The 18,634-nt window shown below is 42.5% G+C and overlaps 1 protein-coding gene across 1 annotated transcript; it reads left to right on the forward strand.

Annotated features, from left to right (window-relative positions):
• Positions 1–7,798: 7,798 nt before the first annotated feature.
• On the forward strand, positions 7,799–18,341 carry LOC130543297 (zinc finger protein 483-like). The gene is made up of 6 exons (XM_057309963.1): positions 7,799–7,854; positions 9,465–10,007; positions 11,658–11,746; positions 12,669–12,795; positions 13,174–13,269; positions 16,037–18,341. The coding sequence occupies exons 2-6, from the start codon at positions 9,620–9,622 to the stop codon at positions 17,578–17,580; spliced, it is 2,244 nt and encodes a 747-aa protein (XP_057165946.1). The 5' UTR covers positions 7,799–7,854; positions 9,465–9,619; the 3' UTR covers positions 17,581–18,341.
• Positions 18,342–18,634: the final 293 nt, after the last annotated feature.

Consider the following 18,634-nt stretch of genomic DNA (forward strand, 5'->3'; position numbering starts at 1 on the left):
ATCCCAGGACCCTGGGATCATGACCTGAGCTGAAGGCAGACGCTTAACTGACTGAGCCACCCAGGTGCCCCCAAAGATATGTATATAAATTAAAATATTCAAATTTTTTCTGTGGCCATTTGAAAAATTATTATGATTGACTAAGCATAATTAGTAGTAGTATACAACTTATCAAAACAACATAAATATATTACAACTTTTTTAAATGCTTTAACTATTAGTGATTAGCATATTTTTATGTTACAATTTTTCAGAGTTGAAATATATCTCTTAATGAAAGGGACAGAGGCTTTTTGGGAAAAGAAGAGAGAGAGAGACATATCCAGGAGTTGTTATTCACTTCCTCATTAATTTGGTATATCAAATTGTCCTTTTGAAGTCACTTGAAATTTTCCAGGGGTAATCAACCATAGTTAGACCGGAGGTAGCTGAGACGTATGGCTTGCTTTTGTAAGATGAGAGAAGGGCCATTGTGAAATGGGACACCTTGACTTTAATTTTTTTAAGTTTTTTTTTTTTTTAAGTAATCTCTACACCCAACGTGGGGCTCAAAACCACAACCCAGAGATCAAGAGTTGCATGCTCTACTGACTAAGCCAGCCAGGCGTCCCATGGACACCTTGAATTTAGAGCTTTCTTAGGCAAAGCAATATAAAGGAAGAATGGGGGCACCTGGGTGGCTCAGTCAATTAAGATCGACTCTTGATTTCGGCTGAGGTCATGATCTCAGGGTCATGAAATCAAACCCTGAGTTGTTGGGCTCTGTGCTGGGCATGGAACCTGCTTAAGATCCTCTCTCTCTCTCAAAAATAAATAAAATAAAATAAAATAAAATAAAATAAAATAAAATAAAATAAAATAATGTATATGATCTAGAGATTGATTCTCTTGACACTATCCATGTTTTCAGGGCACCTGGGTGGCTCAGTCAGTTAAGTGTCTGCCTTCAGCTCAGGCCATGATCTCAGGGTCCTGAGATCAAGCCCCATGTCCAGCTCCCTGCTCGGTGGGGAGTCTGCTTCTCCCTGTTCCTCTGCCTCTCTGCACTGCTCATAGTTTCTCTCTCTCTCTATCAAATAAATAAATAAAATCTTTTTAAAAAAGAAAAAAAAACTATCCATGTTCTTATCCTAAGAAATCCTTCACTACTCCCAGAGGACCCTAGCTTCAGGATAGTGCATCTTGAGTATTTTTTGTTCTTATCCTATTCTATCCCTAGTCTCTCCTTTAAAAAAACTTACCCCATCCTTCTCTTTCCATTCCCATATTCAAGCTGCACCTTTATTCTTTTCCCAACCCATTGGGCTTCCCTGAAACTAATCATTTGAGGATACACCAACAGCAAACCTGATGGACACTTTCATCCTGATCTTGTTTGAACTATGGACTCCATTCTCCCTTTCAAAACTCTCCACTAGATCTTCCCTACACAATGTTCTCCTGATTCTTTTCTACTTATCAGTTACCTTCACTGTCTTCTCATTCTCTGCTACCCCTTTGAAGTCGCCACTGTATTGGCTGTTAGTCCGAGACCACTTCTCAACTCTGCCTGCCCTTTCTCTGCATTCCCTGCTGCCTCATCTTCAATTACTAAATGACGAATTTCTCTCTCCAGTTAGCTTCTCCTGGACATCTCCACCTACATGTCCTACCTGTGCTTCAAATTCAACAGATCTCCAACCGAATATATTTTCCTTCTCAAACCTACCTCCTGTATCCCTCAGTGTGTGGAACCAGCATCCAGTTGACCAAACCAGAGTCCTGAGAGTAGCCCATAATCTTATCTTCTCCCTCAGTGCTACTCACCATCCGCAGATTGTCACTGAGCAGTATTAGTTAGGGGTTCTTCGGTTCCCAGTGCAGACCAACTCGTGTAAGGACGACGATATCTGAAGACGAGTACTGGAGTAATTCACAGAAACAAAGAAAAATGAAAGAAATTGGCTTCCAAAAGATAAGAAGTGGGCACAACCAGGATCTAGGCAACAGAACTCGAAGATCATCCCCCAGGGAATTACAACCAGCTGATTCAGCAATAACACAGCCTTTCATTTCTGGATGTTGTGGAAAAAGAATGATAAGCCCCAACCTCTGATTCGACCTTGATTAAAAATAAAAGAAACCTTAAGTGCAAATGCTAATAGATGAAAGGTAAACAACCTTAGTGACATAAATTCTTTGGGAACCCAAATTATTCTGTGACATAAGTACTTTGGGAATTCAAAGTATTCTGTTGGTCTAACATTTCTCAACAACAATAAAAAAAAAGAGATGATTTTTAAAACTTTGCATTCTGATGACTAGAGGAGCAGGATGAATAAGAGACCGACTTGTAAGTGGCAAAGGTCATGTTTAAGTTTCAACTAGGGGCACCTGGCTGGCTTAGTTAGTAGAGCATACAACTCTTGATTTCAGGGTTGTAGGTTTGAGCCCCATGTTGAGTGTAGAGATGATATCTTTTAAAAAAATTCAAGTATAAATGTGCTCTATTTCTTGTTATTATGATTATAGCTTCTTTAATGTTTAGTAAGGAACAAGAAACTACTCTTAAGTAATCGAATTATCTCATTCACGCTACAAATGAATTCAGTAGCCTTTGGTGTACAAAAACGCTGTGTGGATGCGTCTGTCAAATCAAGAATGACTTTGAATGACTTCCTCTCAGAGCTGTAGAAATTAAAACCACCTCTCATATAGCTGATCCAAATGCAAACGAGGTGTGATTTCTTCAACGGTGTCAAGTTTAAAGTCCTGGAATGGGAAAGTTGATTGATCTAGTTTGGATCACTTGTCCACACTGGTGGAGATTTGGGACTATTAATAGAAGAAGGAGAATGGGAAAGTTGAACAACTAGACAAACATAGCAACCACCTCCCACTGGTCTAAATAGCAAATATTCATTCTCCTTAAAATGGCTCTAATCTGCCACTTTCACTCTATACCTTGACTTTTTTCTTTTTTTGAAAGATTATTTTATTTATTTGACAGAGATAGAGACAGCCAGCGAGAGAGGGAACACAAGCAGGGGGAGTGGTAGAGGAAGAAGCAGGCTCCCAGTGGAGGAGCCTGATGTGGGGCTCGATCCCATAACACCGGGATCACGCCCCGAGCCAAAGGCAGGCGCTTAACCGCTGTGCCACCCAGGTGCCCCTCACTCTATACCTTGACTTAATCTACTTTCTTTAAGGCATCTTTTGGTAAAAAGAAGTACTCAGTCTTTAATCCTTTGCACACTGGCTTCTGGCTTCTTCACTTTACCTTGATAAAGAACACCACTGTTGGGGCGCCTGGGTGGCACAGCGGTTGAGCGTCTGCCTTCGGCTCAGGGTGTGATCCCGGCGTTGTGGGATCGAGCCCCACGTCAGGCTCCTCCACTATGAGCCTGCTTCTTCCTCTCCCACTCCCCCTGCTTGTGTTCTCTCTCTCGCTGGCTGCCTCTATCCTGTCGAATAAATAAATAAAATCTTTAAAAAAAAAAAAAAAAAGAACACCACTGTTGATCCGAAAATTTACCATGATTTCTCTATGTTTTAATTTTTTAAATTTAATACATATGTACATGTATGCTTTATACATATATTTTTATATTTTGTATAATTTATCATAAATACAAAGATTTAATTTTCAAAACTTAGTACATATGTATGCATTTTTAACATTCAGCTCTGACACGTTATTGTATTCCTTCTAGGTGTACAACACAATTTAATATATGTATATATTACCAAATGATCACTACAATAAGCGTAGTTACCATCCATCACCACACATAGTTTAAAAGATTTCTTGTGATGAGAATTTTTAAGATCTACTCTCCTAGCAACTTTTAAACCATAAGGTTTTGTTAACTATAGTCACCATGCTGCACATTTTATCCCTAAGACTTTATTATCTTGCAACCGGAAGTTTGTACCTTTTGACCATCGTCACCCATTTTGCATATCCCTCATATCATATTTAGTGGTTTTTCTTTTTTTTTTTTTTTAAGATTTTATTTATTCGACAAAGACAGCCAGCGAGTGGAGGAAGAAGCAGGCTCATAGCGGAGGAGCCTGATGTGGGGCTCGATCCCATAATGCCGGGATCACGCCCTGAGCCGAAGGCAGACGCTTAACCGCTATGCTACCCAGGCGCCCCATTTAGTGGTTTTTCAAGACAGCTTAACCTCCCTGACGTCTCTCAAATATCAAACATTTCTTGCAACTCCAACCTCTCTTGTCACCCTTGACTCATTTTTCTTCTACCTTATTTTTTTTCAAGGTTTTATTTATTTATTTATTTATTTATTTGAGAGAGCAAGCACGCAAGAGCACAAGTAGAGGGAGGGACAGAGGGATGGGCAGACTCCTCGCCAAGCTCAGAGCCTGAGAGCCCGACCTCGGGCTCCATCCCAGGACCTCCCCCTCCCATTAAGATCATGACCAGAGTGGAAATCAGACACTTTACCGACAGCCGCTCAGGCACCCCTCTTCTACCTTTCTAAAGTTTGCCTGATTCCCTCACCATTTCCCCTTCCTACTCCTTTATGCACCTTATCAGCCAATCTTCAGCCCTTCCTGTAAAGGGCTAGCTAGTATACAGTTTAGGCTTTGTGGGCTACAGAGTTTCACAACTATTCAATTCTGCCATTATAACGTGAGAGCAGTCGTGAATACTACAGAAACCAAGGAGCATGGTCATGTTCCAATAAAACTTTATTTACAAAAACAGTGGGCTGATTTGGACTAAAGACCAAAGTTTGCTGATCTCTCATCTAGGAGCTTCCTGAGAAAGGGAGACTAGGAGATGAATGTTGGGGGCTTATATGTCTAAAACTGTCTCTAATCTCCAACTGAAATACCCAGGATGACTGGAATAGAATTCTAGGTTGGAAATAACCACTCCTCGTAATTTTGAAGGTACTGCTCAATTTCTTCTACCTTCCCCAACGGCTTCTTTCCTTTAGCTTGGTTAGCTCCACTAGCCTCCAGAGGTAGGGCTTTGCCTTAAGATTTTATTCAGGCTCACGGAGCTATTTTACTTCATTAGTAACATTTTTTCATTTCTAAAAAATAAAATGCATTTGAAGAAATTGACCATGATGTTTTCCAATTTCCTGTACCCAAGGAATACCTTTTCCTAGAATTTGGTACCAGGAAAATGTTTGAATCTCATGGAAACTTCTATGCTTTCTTTCATGAGACAACGGGCATTAAGTAATCCATTGTGATTCATTTTTTGTCTTGACTATTAGTGTCCAATTGCATTAAACTCTCATACTATATTCAATTCATTTGCATCCTCAGATGTTTAATAAAAGTAAATAAATGTGGAGGAACAGACAATGCGAAGGCAACTATTTTGTCAACTATTTCAGCACTCCAGACTGAAGGGAAAGAAATAGATATTTCTTTCAATGGAAGGGCATCAACATCAGGTTGTAATAATATATATCTAGATTGGAAATAGATCAGTGCAGCCATCTTTACAAAATATAATCTGCCATATTGTGCATGATTTTGATGATTTCTTTGTTCTCACCCATCAGTATTTGCATTAAATCACCAAATCCTACTACTACCACGTGCTGGGTCTTTTTTAGTTCGTCACCATTTAGACCACCTTCATTGTCCCACCTGGATTATTGCACAACCTCCTAACAAAACCAGTCTTTTTGCCTCCAGCCTTCTCTCTCCAATCTTTTCTCCATCCTGAAGCCAAAACAGCTAAAAACAAACAAAAAGCCTACTTATTTAAGTATTACTTAGTTTGCTTATCATGGCTAGAGATCCCACCAGATTGCTTACAAGTGAAACTAATTGACTTGTGGTTTTTCTCTTTCTTTACTGATGCACGATCTCCCACCCTTTACCATGATGGTGGCATTTAATCAAAAGTTACAGTTTTGTCACAGTTCCAAGAAGGAGTCATTTTTTCCCTGGGAATTTATTCATATGTAACATGTCACTTACTTACAGAGTATTTCAACTAGCATAGTGTTTCTCAAAGTGTAGTCCAAGGATCACTCACAATGGGTTGTGGAGGGGAAGGTCCCCGAATTTGTATTCAAATGAAGAATACCATGTGGTTCTAAGGTACATACAGTTTGAGAACCACTAAGTAAAGTTTCTCTGACTTGCCCAGTTAAACTTAAGAGCCAATTTGATTTCACATCCCTCTGCTTTCTCCAGCTTCTCCTTGATGCCCCATTTTCAGCCTGACAAGGAGAGGTGGGTATAGGATAAGAATATGTACTCGGACCTGGGACTGGGATAGCTTCTTCTTGACTGTTTCTTCAGCTTGCATTGCTGCCTGTGAGATGAACCTAGTGGTTCATTTAGTTGAGTTTGCTCTATCTTTTTAAAGTCTCAGTGCCTTGACTTACCCTGGTCTTTCAGTCTAGAATGTTTTTCTCTCCCGACTCCACCCCTCCAAAAATCATCTCATTATTAGAACCCTCCAAACAATCCTTCTGGAGTCCCTCAGCCCTTTTTGCTATGCCCCCAGGAATCCGGGCCAACGGCCATTCATATAGTCAACAAATCGACTGACCCCTGCTATGTAGCACGTACTGTTCCAAGGACTGGAGATTGTGTCTCATGGAACAGACCAGATAAAAATTCTTACTCTGGAATTGGTATTCTAGTGAAAAAGACAGACCCCCCCCCCCAAAAAAAGACTGCCAACACGTAGTAAACAAATAAAACTGTATGTTAGAAGGGGAAACAGGAGTGGGGAGGGTTGGGGTCCAATTTAAGCAGTGTGGTGGGAGAGCTTCATTGAGAAGCTATTAAAGGATGGAAGAGTGAGCCATAGGGCTACCTACTGGAGAAGCGCGCAGCCAGAAATGCCAAGCAGGTTGGAAGGAGAGGGAGAGCAAGGAGACCCTTGTGACTGGCGATTTCTAGGAAGAGTTCAAGGTTATGGGTGATCAGTTTCTATCAAGCTTTGTAAGCCACTGTTAAAATTCGGGTTTTTACTCCAAGTGGAATGGGAAGCCTTTGCAGGGTGTTAAGCAGAAGGACATTATCTGTTTCACGTTTTTAACCATCCCTTCGCTGCAGTGTAAAGAACTTAACCATCCCTTCGCTGCAGTGTAAAGAACGGACAAGATTAGAAAAGTGGGGGCGCCTGGGTGGCTCAGTCGTTAAGCGTCTGCCTTCGGCTCAGGGCGTGATCCCAGCGATCTGGGATCGAGCCCCACATCAGGCTCCTCTGCTGGGGGCCTGCTTCTTCCTCTCCCACTCCCCCTGCTTGTGTGTTACCTCTCTCGCTGGCTGTCTCTCTCTGTCAAATAAATAAATAAAATCTTAAAAAAAAAAAAAAAAAGGTTAGAAAAGTGCATTCAACAGGCTATTGCAGTAACCCAGGGGAGGCATGATGGTGTTCTGGAGCATGGTGGCAGGTGTGAAATTAATAAAATTACTATTTGTTCAAATGCAACTTGTGGCATTAATTATGGGTTGCATTGAATGCATCACTGGTATGCTTCTGCAGTGGGTTTTTCCAGCCTGGATTTCAGGGAAGGGCAGAAAGAAGAAGGAGGAGGGATGGTTTGAGGTGACCAAGGAGACCGAGCATCAAAAACCTGAAAACCTGAGATGGTTCCAGGCCTTTAGGCCTCTGGCGCAGCAATAATTCTCTGGGCGAGCCCACCAGCCGTTTCCCAATGACCATGCGCAACAGGCCAGGTGGGAGCCTATGGAAAACACAGGACTCTCGCAAAGCGGGACAAACGCATTCCGGGAATCGTAGTTCTGCGCCTTTACGCAGGCGCAGTGGCCCCTCGCCGGCTTGCGCGCGCAGCTCCTGCAGGACCAGTTTCTAGAAGCTCATTGCGGTGGCGATGGTTCTGACTGCGGGTGCTGATGCAGGTAGCGGTTGTCCCGGGCCCCTGATTTGGGGGCCGCGGCCGGCTCTCCGGTTCCAAGGATGCACCCGGAGCGGGGTGGGTGGGGAGCCGAGCGACCTCACCGTGCACTCCCGATGCCGCAGCTTGGGGGGGGGGGGCGGGTAGGTGGGCACTGTCCTGAATGATGGAGCTTTCCTCCATCCCTTCCCTGCCCTTACGGTCCTGCAACTTGGGGACGCGGGCATTTTGGGCGGGAAAGTTCTTTGATGTGTGCGCGTAGGGGAAGGGAGCTATGCGGTAACTGCAGGATGTTTAGCAGCATCCGCTGTACGCGCCAGGTAGGTACGAGTAGCGCGCCTCCTCCAGTCGTGATAACCAAAATGTCTTCAGCGCCCCCCTCCCTTTGAGAACTTCTCTCTGCCTGCGTCACATTTTCGCGGAGCCTCTGTTGTAGGCTCCCTGGAGACCGAGACGAGTGTCTAGTCACCGCACAGCCCCAGGTGCTCAGCGCGGCGCAGGTACTCCGTAGGCGCCTAATATTTGGCGGAGGAATAAGTGACGTCATGCATACGTGTGAGCCAGGCTCTGTGCTCGGAGATGGGAAATTACTGGTGTTATAGTTGCAACAGGAGGAGAGAGTGCTTTCACCTGCCGCATTGTAGCGCATCTCACTCAGGCTGTATTGTCATTTCCTGGGTGTTGTCTGAGGGTGGGGACCCTGCCACATCTGTCCACGCGTGTCTCCATAGTGTCCTGATGTTCAGTTATTTGCAGCATGAAAGAACGCACGTAGCACAGGATAGGTTCTGTGCAAAAGAGCACCTGGGGATCAGAGAAAGCTTTGTACAAGAGGTGACAGTTGAAAGGAGTCAAGTTTTAACGGATGAGTAAAAGTTTGGTAGGAGAGGGAAAGAAGGCAGCTTTCAAGGAGAGGGAAGGGCCCAGTGAAAGGATGGAAGGGGAGAGAGGGTGTGTGGAAATGGGGACATTCTTTCTGGCTGCAGCCCCCATCAGGGGCAGCTAGAGCTCGAGAGGTGAGGTCTTTAGGGCAGGGTCTCTAGCTCATCATGCATGGCCTCTGCATTTGAATTTTACCTTGGTACAGATGGGGGGGGGGGGTTTGACCCAGGTGTGCATATTAGAAGGCATCCTTAGGCTGCAGTGTGACTGAATTGAAACCTGTACATGGGTAGCTTAAGTAGGATAGAATGGAGAGGTTCTTAGGAAATAAAACCGCCAGAACTTGGTTATTGATTATGAGAAATTTGAGAGGCAAATAGGAAATCAGGCTGGTAAGTTGAGCACCTGGTGGGAAGTGGGTGGCCCTTCACTGCAATAGTTCAGGAGCTGATAAATAACTTTGTGCCTGGATTCTCTTGTAGCCGTGAGCCTTTTCTTATGTGTTTTACTTATGAGGAGTATTTAGTTTGAAGAAATTGTTTTCTTGGAGGGTATCTTTAATTACTGTTAAATAACTCCTCCGCTTCTCACGTAGACCTTTAATGTAGCAGCTGGGCAGGGCTGTTCTAGGCTTCTAGATACACGCATGTCTACATATATCTGAACCAATCCAAGAACTATGTTCTTAGGAGTAATAATTTGTTTTGCTTAATATCTTCTATTTCTTGACAGTTGCTGCAAGACCATAAGCTGAATGCTTGGAACCCTTGATATTTCACTGTCTATAGTGCCTGTTGGTGGACTGTACTGATAATTCAACTAGAGTCTAAAGGGAATTGGGTTCCTGCTGCTGATACACATTGCAGGCTGTGGTATCCTTGAAGAAGATGACAGCCATCTCCCCAGACCCTCACACTCTGGCCTCAAGTGAACCAAGCAAGGTCCTAAGCATGGATACTCCTGGGGATCAAGAAGCCATCCTGAGAGGAGACAGTACTGACCCAGAGACTTTCAGACAGAGATTCAGGTGGTTTTGTTACTCAGAAGCAGCTGGACCCAGAAAAGCCCTGAATCAGCTCTGGGATCTCTGCATTCGGTGGCTGAGACCAGACATCCACACGAAAGAGCAGATTTTGGAGCTTTTGGTGTTTGAGCAATTCCTGACCATTCTGCCCGGGGAGATCAGGATTTGGGTAAAGTCACAGCATCCTGAGAGTAGTGAGGAAGTGGTGACCCTAATAGAGGATTTGACCCCAATGCTTGAAGAAAAGGAAGGTGAGATTTATAGATGGCGGGAGGAAGAGGGAGCAGTCTTCTCAAGGTGTGAAAGTAAACTCCCCCAAAGAAAGCAACTGATTGCTAAAAAGGAGTCTAAGTTTGGGGTTGGAACTGGCTTTGGATCAGCCCTGACTTTTACGGTGTAATCGTGGGCAAGCTATGCAACCTCTCAGAACCTTCTTCTTCTTTTTTTTTTTAATCTTTACGAGGGTTAAACTTGATAAGGTATAATACTAATTTCTTTCCTTTCAGCCTTGAGTAAAAGGGAATCTTAGAACACGGGAAATTACCTGAAAATGTGGGGACTCACAAGCATATCATCCAGCCCAGGCCTTAACTTTTGCCTCCACTGTGTGTGGGAGCAAGTTTGTAGATTGGGGTGCCCGGTATCCGTGATGATGGAAATGCATTCTGTGCTGTTTGGCACTGCAGGTTAAGCCTCTGAAATGTAACAAGGGCAAATAAGGAAATGAATCTTAAATTTAAATGGCTGTAGGTGGCAAGCAGCTACGCTATTGGATAGTACGATTTCCACAGCATCGGGGGAGGAACAGCTGACCTACAGTTTTATAATTACATTATTATACATATACACATGCTTAAAACATAAATTGAATTATATCTTCGTAAAATATTGATAAAAAGACTTCTAGGGTGGCTAGCCCTTTGAGGTCATGTGGTTCAACTTTTATAAAATCCCTCTAATATGCTACAAGTGTTCCGAATATGTGGAGCGGACGAGCTACCGTAAGGCTCTCAGTACATTCATAGGACAGTTTATATTCCACCAAGAGTTCCATGGTAGGAAAATGGCATTTACCTCCACAGAGTTAGGTTGTGGTGACACAGCTAATTGGTATGTTCGACATTGGGGTTTCCTGACTTCTCTGACTTGTCATGGCAACACAGTGCTTCTCCAAAATTAGGGCCTCTGTGTGGAAGCCTCTTGCAATAAAAAAGTTCGTGAATTAATTGCTTTAGCACTCTGTAAGAACAGTTTCCTTAGAAGAGTCCCTTCTACATAATTCTGATTCTTAATTCCTCTTGATTATCTAATCAATACGCTGTCTAAGATTCTCTTCATAAGAAAGTAAAGCCTGATTTAAAAAATACTTAACCCTTATCAGAAGAAGATCTGTTGACATCTCAAGGTATATAATCTCTTTAGTTGATATGTTCAGGTTCCTCATTTCCCTCTTTAGGCATCTGCTGGTGACCGCAGAAGAGGTGCGTGTTCCTGAGACCAGCCCCATGCTTTCATTCGAGAAGTGACTCTCTGCGAGGCACTGTGCTAGGACTATGAAGAAAACAAATTAATACATAAAACAAATATGCTGTTTTATATTAATACAGCCTGTGAATATTTTAAAAATAACTTATGCAAATTAAACACATTAAAACTGTAGGTGTGTGGATTGAATGAAATCAATTATTGTGAGCTTAGGGATTGAAAGGCTATTTTGTGGAGTAGGGGAAAAACTTGGATTTTAAAAAGAGAGTGTATGTGGCTTTTATCTCTGTTTTAAAAAGAGTGGGAAAAACTTTGTTTCTTCTGACCTTTTTCTCCAAAGAAACATGTATAAGAATTTCTAGCCTGAGGAATGCATTTGAAAGACTAGAGTGTTCTTTCCCACCCCCCGTTCCTAGATCCAGTCTCTCAAGAGTCTGTTATTTCCCAAGAGGAGAACCCTGAAGAAAATAAAGTGGTTTCTGTCCTTCCAAGTACTGAGTCCCAGGTAAGCTTCCTTTCACTGGTTTTCATTCTTAAGTGAATTACTTGCTGAGCTCCTACAGAGTGGTATAAAGATACTAGAATGATGAAGACAGTTTCCTTCACATTCTTCACATTCTTCGAACTCATTCTTCAGATGCTGTTTTATTTCAGTTACCAGAATTTGTCACAGGTCTGACTCTAAGAAAAACAACAACAAAAAGTTTACTAAAATTCTACAGTTATTCTTGATAAAGTTAGTCAAGTGGAAATAGAATTATATTTCCTTAAAACAATTTTAAAAAATCTCCAGCTGAGCGGTGTTGGAAAATAAAAAGCATCTCTCACAATGCCTGTAAAAAGATAAGGATGTCTAATCATGCTGCTGTTAATGAGTAGTTTTTGAATATTCTAGCCAATGCAGTAAGATAAGAAGGGAATGAGGTAAGTATTGGTATGAAAGAGACAAATGTGTTATTTGCAGATAACATGGTCTATTTGGAAAACCTCTGAGAATCAACTGAACAAGTACTAAAACTCATAATTGAGAAAAGGAGCTAGTTACAAATCAGAATAACTTGTAATCAGTTAAAAATCACTTAGAAAAACATTTTTTTAAAGATTTTACTTATTTGAGAGAGAGAACACATGTGCACGCACGCATGAGCAGCGGGGATCAGCAGAGGGGAGAGAGAAGAAGGCTCTTCACTGAGCAGGGAACCCGGATGCAGGGCTTTACCAGGATCCTGGGATCATGACATGAGCCAAAGGCAGACGCTTAACTGAGCCACCCAGACACCCTGGGAAAAAAAATTCTTATTCACAGTTGTAATTAATACTGCTATCGTAGACTGATAATGGCTCCCCAAAATATGTCCACTTCCTGATCTCTAGAACCTGTGAATGTTAATCCAATGCAAAAAGACTGTATTTTATGTGTTTGTTAGGAATCCATGACATTCAAGGATGTGATCGTGAGCTTTTCCAGAGGAGAGTGGAGGAGGCTGGAGCCTTTTCAGAAGGAGCTCTATAAGGAAGTGCTACTGGAGAACTTTAGGAACCTAGAGTTTCTGGGTAAAGATACCTCTTTATGATCTAACATATAAGCTGTGTACCTTTTTGTCCCCTATTATTGAAAGATAAGTGCTATTAACTATATTGGCTGGGCATGCAGGGGTGATAACGACTAATCCTAAAAGTGGGTTCTGAAAATGTACTTTTCTGCAATGTTTTCTCCAAAAAAGCATTTCCGCTTCATTGAACTGGAAATGTTGAGTATCACTGTGCTGTTTTCAAGGACATACCTTCCCCAGTTCCTCATATTCCAGGATTAATGTCTGTATTTGACAGCATCTTCTCTTTCCTGGAGAACCAGAGGCTGTGTGTGAATGTTGGAACATCTTCATCCTGTGCAGAAACAGTCATTTTTTTCATTCTTTTCTCTATGAGCAGGATTTCCAGTTTCCAAATTAGATTTGATTTCCCAGTTTAAGTGGGTTGAACTGCCATGGCTGCTGGAAAAAGAAATCGCAAAAGGCTCCAGACCAGGTGAGTTGGTGAAAAGCAAAGAAATTAAAACAGTTGCTTAAACAAGTCATTTGTGAAGAGCTTTTGAAATGTTGGGTGGGCTAGATGCTAAAATAGAAAGGTTGACTAGAGTAGACCCTTGCTTTCCTGGAATATTCATTTGAGCGGAGAGACCATTCGTGTAGGTCCCCTGAGAGGTAGATGCCAAGACATGATTAGCTATGCCAGGGACTTAGTGGGGAGAATTGCAGTGAGGGAAATGGGGAGACCTGTCAGGGCATAAGGTGGGTGTGACACCTGTGAATGAGAGAGGGAAGGAAGGAAGGCTGGGTAGGAAGTGTCTTAGACTGATGTGCAGTGTTTTGTTTTTTAAGTATTTGAGAGCGAGAGAGGGACAAGAGAGCATGAGTTGGGGGGGGAGGGGCAGAGGGAGAAGCAGACTCCCTGCTGAGCAGGGAGCTCAATGTTGGACTCCATCCCATCATGAGCTGAGCTGAAGGCAGGTACCTAGCCAACTGAGCCACCCAGGCGCATGATGTGCCGTTTAGGAAAGTTTTGGCAAGGCCAAAGAAGAGTTCTCCAGCTGGAGTCGCCTATCAGGAGTACTGTGTCTCTGGGCTGCCCAGGTGTACCTGCCGTACTTGCCATTGCCTGGGAGCAGCTGTGGGAAAGTGGCCTTGGCGGGAATGCCGTGGTGGAATCAGAGAGCAGCCATGGGGGCTGTTAAGTAAGCACTGCAGAGCTGGAGATCTGAGCAGTGCATTTCTGGGAATGCCATAATACAGATATCAAAGCACACAGTGTTAGTAATGGGATGTATGCTGTACTAACAGCCGTATAACGTTGAAGTTGAACTTTGAAGGAAAAGGAGGAATTCATCCAGCGGACAGCATGGAAAGTATAATCTCATTTTTGTTAAAAGGAAAAAAACGTACATATATGTGTATAGATACAGATAGATTTTTTAATGTCTGGAGAACATTCACATTAACCCTGGTCATCTTCGAGGGATTACGTTTTTTCTTTGTCCTTCTATTTTAAAATTTAGCAGTAAATTTCAAGAAAAATTTTAGCAGTAAATATATTAACTTTACATTTAAAAAATAAGTTATTGTTTATATATCAATACCTTGTTGGTTTTTTTTTTTTAAGGAAAAAACCCTGTAATTTCACTTAGCTCTATTCCATCTTAACCAAAGTCAACCTGTTGGCTGTTTTCAGTATAGATGCCCAATGAAAGGATATTATGTTTAATACAAATGATGTAAATATGCACCCCTCTCCTGCATAAGCATTATGTAGATGTACAACTTGTTTAAAAAGTTATTTACAACAGACTGGAGAAAAAACTTTTTTGATAGACAAAGCAGAGTCGGTAGCTATAATTTAGAAAATACTTTAGCAAATCAATAAGGAACGCTGAGCCTGTTAGAAAGATGGGCAAAGAACTTGAGCAGATAGCTGACAAAATTAAAAGTAACCGACAAAACTAAACTTTAAATTGCTGTAAACTTGAAAAAAATGTTCCAACTCACCAGTCAACAATGAAATATACATTTAAAGCAACAGTATGGAGGCGCCCGAGTGGCATAGTTGGTTAAGCCTCCAACTCTTTGGTTTTGACTCAGGTCATGATCTCAGGGTCCTGAGATCGAGCCTCACATCGGGCTCCACGTTCAGCGGGAAGTCTGCTTGAGCTTCTGTCACCCTGTCCCTCTACCTCTCCCCCCGTGCACTCTCTCTAAAATAAATAAATAATTCTTTTTAAAAATGCACAGACTTTTTAATAATGGTTAACTTCTGGGGAATAGAATTTTGTTTTTTATAGTTAACTCTTTAAAAAATAGTTTTATGAAAGTGATGGTGTGATCTCATGATTAAGAGTCAAGATGAATGATGTGGTTAATAAGTGAGTTCAAAGTTCGGAGAGGAGTATAGAGTATGGTATTGGAGAAAGCTGTGGGGATTGTGGGACTTGAACCCGAGGCTCTGGGTGTTTGTGTTCAGGAAGGTGCTATGAGATTGCATTTGAGGGAGGACAAAGACCGAAGGAATAGGATTGAAAACACAGTAGTGTGATAGGGACAGCAAATGGATGCCTGATTAGAGTGAATCCATAAGGTTGACTGTGATAACCTTTGAAAGCCTAACATAGGGAATACTGCATGTCTATGACATTTTCTATAAACTTAGTGCTACTTGGCTGCTTTGAGAAGCAGTGTGGTATAGGGATCAAAAGTATGGGCTTTGGTGTCAGAATAGATGAAAAATCTGGTTCTGTCACTTAGAACACGTGTGACTTTGGGCATGCTTCTTACACCCTCTGTGCCTAGTTGCCACACCCACAAAACAGGGATAATATCAAGACCAACCTTATAGGGCTGTTGTGAAAATTAAGGGAGATACAAGTATAGTGCTTGATATGGGGCCTGGCGTTTACTAAGCATTCAATAAACGTTTGCACTGTCATTATTTGGAAAGAGAATAGAGTGGATTGAGAGAGAGTGCGTTTGTACCTCTTACAGAAATTTGAAATGAGGGTAAGAACTTGCATCTTTATTCTAACTATAAAGCACAAACTTTTCATTTTCCCCAATATTTTTCTTAACCCCTATATTTACCTAGTTTCTCTATATTTTTTCCTTCTCTGTTTCCTAAGATTCTGAAAATCATCCAAGACATATTCATATCGTTTATAGTCATTCCTTCATCTCTTCCTGTCTCAATCCCAGATAGGACAGCTTCCTTCATTGCAAACAGGACACATTCTATTTGTTATTTCTTTTAGAGTGTGAACCTAGAGGTGAATTGAAGGAATCCTCTCGAAATCAAGATGTTCTTCTGGAAGAATCTACTTTAGATAAAATAATAGAAAGATGCCTAATGGGTGGTAATTATGGCTTGATGGGAGAGTCCCGGAAACGTAGCAGTAAGGAATATTCGCAAGTCACAGGCACACAAAAGAAAACTCATGGGAGAGGCAGTAAGGGTGAGGAATTTGACCCAGAAAAGAGCCCCTTTGGAAGTAGTTTCAAGCAAACCTCAGATATAATTAAACATCTGAGAGTCTACTTAAGGAAGAAATCTCGGAGGTATAATGAATGCAAGAAACCCTTCAGTTTTCATTCAGACCTTATTCTGAACCGCAAAGAACACACTGGAGAGAAGCCACGGAAATGTAATGAAGGCAGAAAAGTCTTAGGTCACTCTTCCTCCCTAACTGAACACCAGAAACATCAGAAAATGCACTTGGGGGGGAAGACCCAAAAGTGCACTAATTGTGGGATAGCCTTTACGCGGAGCTCATCCCTTAAGAGAAAAAACTCCTCTATCTGTGAAAAATGTTGGAAAAATTTAAATCAAGATGCAACCTCAGATAAAGATGAGGGAGCTGAGATGGGAGAGAAGACCCATAAATGTAGCAAATGCGGAAAAGCCTTTGGCTACAGTGCCTCACTGACCAAACATAGGAGAATTCACACAGGGGAGAAACCCTACATGTGCAATGAATGTGGAAAAGCTTTCAGTGATAGTTCATCCCTCACGCCACATCACAGAACTCATAGCGGAGAAAAACCCTACAAATGTGACGACTGTGGAAAAGCTTTCACCCTGAGTGCCCACCTCATCAAACACCAGAGAGTTCATACTGGAGAAAAACCCTATAAATGTAAAGAATGCGGGAGACCCTTCAGTGACAGTTCCTCTCTTATTCAACATCAGCGAATTCATACTGGCGAAAAACCCTACACGTGTAACAACTGTGGAAAATCCTTCAGTCACAGCTCGTCCCTTTCCAAACATCAGAGGATTCATACTGGAGAGAAACCCTATAAATGCGGTGAATGTGGAAAAGCCTTTAGACAGAATTCTTGCCTCACTCGACATCAGAGGATCCACACTGGAGAAAAACCCTATTTGTGTAACGACTGCGGGATGACTTTCAGCCATTTTACATCTGTCATTTACCATCAGAGACTTCATTCAGGAGAAAAGCCCTACAAGTGTAACCAGTGTGAGAAGGCCTTCCCTACCCATTCACTCCTCAGCCGCCATCAGAGAATTCATACTGGCGTAAAACCGTATAAATGTAAAGAATGTGGGAAGTCTTTCAGTCAGAGTTCATCTCTTAACGAGCACCATCGAATTCATACCGGAGAGAAGCCCTATGAATGTAATTACTGCGGAGCAACCTTCAGCCGGAGCTCCATCCTCGTCGAGCACCTAAAAATCCATACTGGCAGGAGAGAGTACGAATGTAATGAATGTGAAAAGACATTTAAGAGTAACTCAGGCCTCATCAGACATCGGGGATTTCACTCTGGAGAGTAATTCTTGAAATACAGTTAAGGTGGTTGGGGGGGTGGAATCTCATCAAATTGTCCCTTATTGAAAACCCGGGGTGTCCACTACCACAGCACGGATCCGGAGCTACAACTTTAATGGGTTGGCACTGGGAAAACATATTGTGCCACTCACCACTCTTCTGTGGTAGATCATAAGAGGCTTGGTAAAGTCCCGTGGGAAGCGAAGGAAGCAGGATGAGATGCGCAATGATTCTGAAAGGCCAAATGCAGATTTAAAAAGCAAGAGGAGGTGCACGGGACCCACTGGCGAACCTTTTTTTTTTCTTCAAGAGATTTCCCTCTTCTAGCTTCTAGCAAGAACTGGTCTCGAGTCATAACCTAGGTTCTGGGTTCTGTCCCAGTTTGCCAACGAGCTCACTAACCTTGGGCACATCATTTGACCTTTCTAAATTTGAGTTTTCTTTACTGGCAGCATGAAGGGGGTGGGACTCACGATTTCTAAGTTTACCTCCGATCCTCTCCGAAGCTGTGGAAATAAGCTAACCACTTTGGGTTCGATGGAATTTTCAGGTTTCTCTAGTAGAAAGTGCTCATTTGGGATCCTGAACTGAGACTGTGGTATACTTTTTGAATGGCTGGTGCTGGGAACCCTAGAGTATCAACAGGGCCGAGTCGGCGGAGCTCACGTGGGTGTGTCTTCAGGGAACGTTTTAACTGGACAAAGTACCCCAACCTGTTTTTCCCTCTGGGCTTTGACTGAGGGGATTAGGAATCTAGAGGGCATACATTGGAGCCATCTTGGCCATGAGAGTGCCAGTCTTAGGAAAATGGGTTGGGGGCTGGGAAACGGGGGGGGGGGCGGTGTGGAAGGAAATGGGTGCTGAAAACAGAGCTATTTGGGATGGATTATCTTTTGCAAAATAGAATTCTATTTTTTTTAAAAGTTTGCTTATCCTAAGTACAGCCCCCTGTGATCAGAGTGCAAATGTGTAGGACAAAGGTCACAAGCTATGATTGGGCCGTCTGATATGTTTTGGTTGGTCTGCATGGTAAGGGGTGTGTGTGTGTGTGAGAGAGAG

The sequence above is a fragment of the Ursus arctos genome, unplaced genomic scaffold (genome assembly GCF_023065955.2).
Source record: "Ursus arctos isolate Adak ecotype North America unplaced genomic scaffold, UrsArc2.0 scaffold_103, whole genome shotgun sequence".
NCBI classification, from domain to species: domain Eukaryota; kingdom Metazoa; phylum Chordata; class Mammalia; order Carnivora; family Ursidae; genus Ursus; species Ursus arctos.

Excerpts from the sequence above, each read along its gene's own strand:
- LOC130543297 (XM_057309963.1), top strand. The coding sequence starts at position 9,620 with ATGACAGCCATCTCCCCAGACCCTCACACTCTGGCCTCAAGTGAACCA. Across the intron at positions 10,008-11,657 it reads AATGCTTGAAGAAAAGGAAG|ATCCAGTCTCTCAAGAGTCT; the intron begins GTGAGATTTATA and ends CCCCGTTCCTAG. Across the intron at positions 13,270-16,036 it reads CGCAAAAGGCTCCAGACCAG|AGTGTGAACCTAGAGGTGAA; the intron begins GTGAGTTGGTGA and ends TATTTCTTTTAG.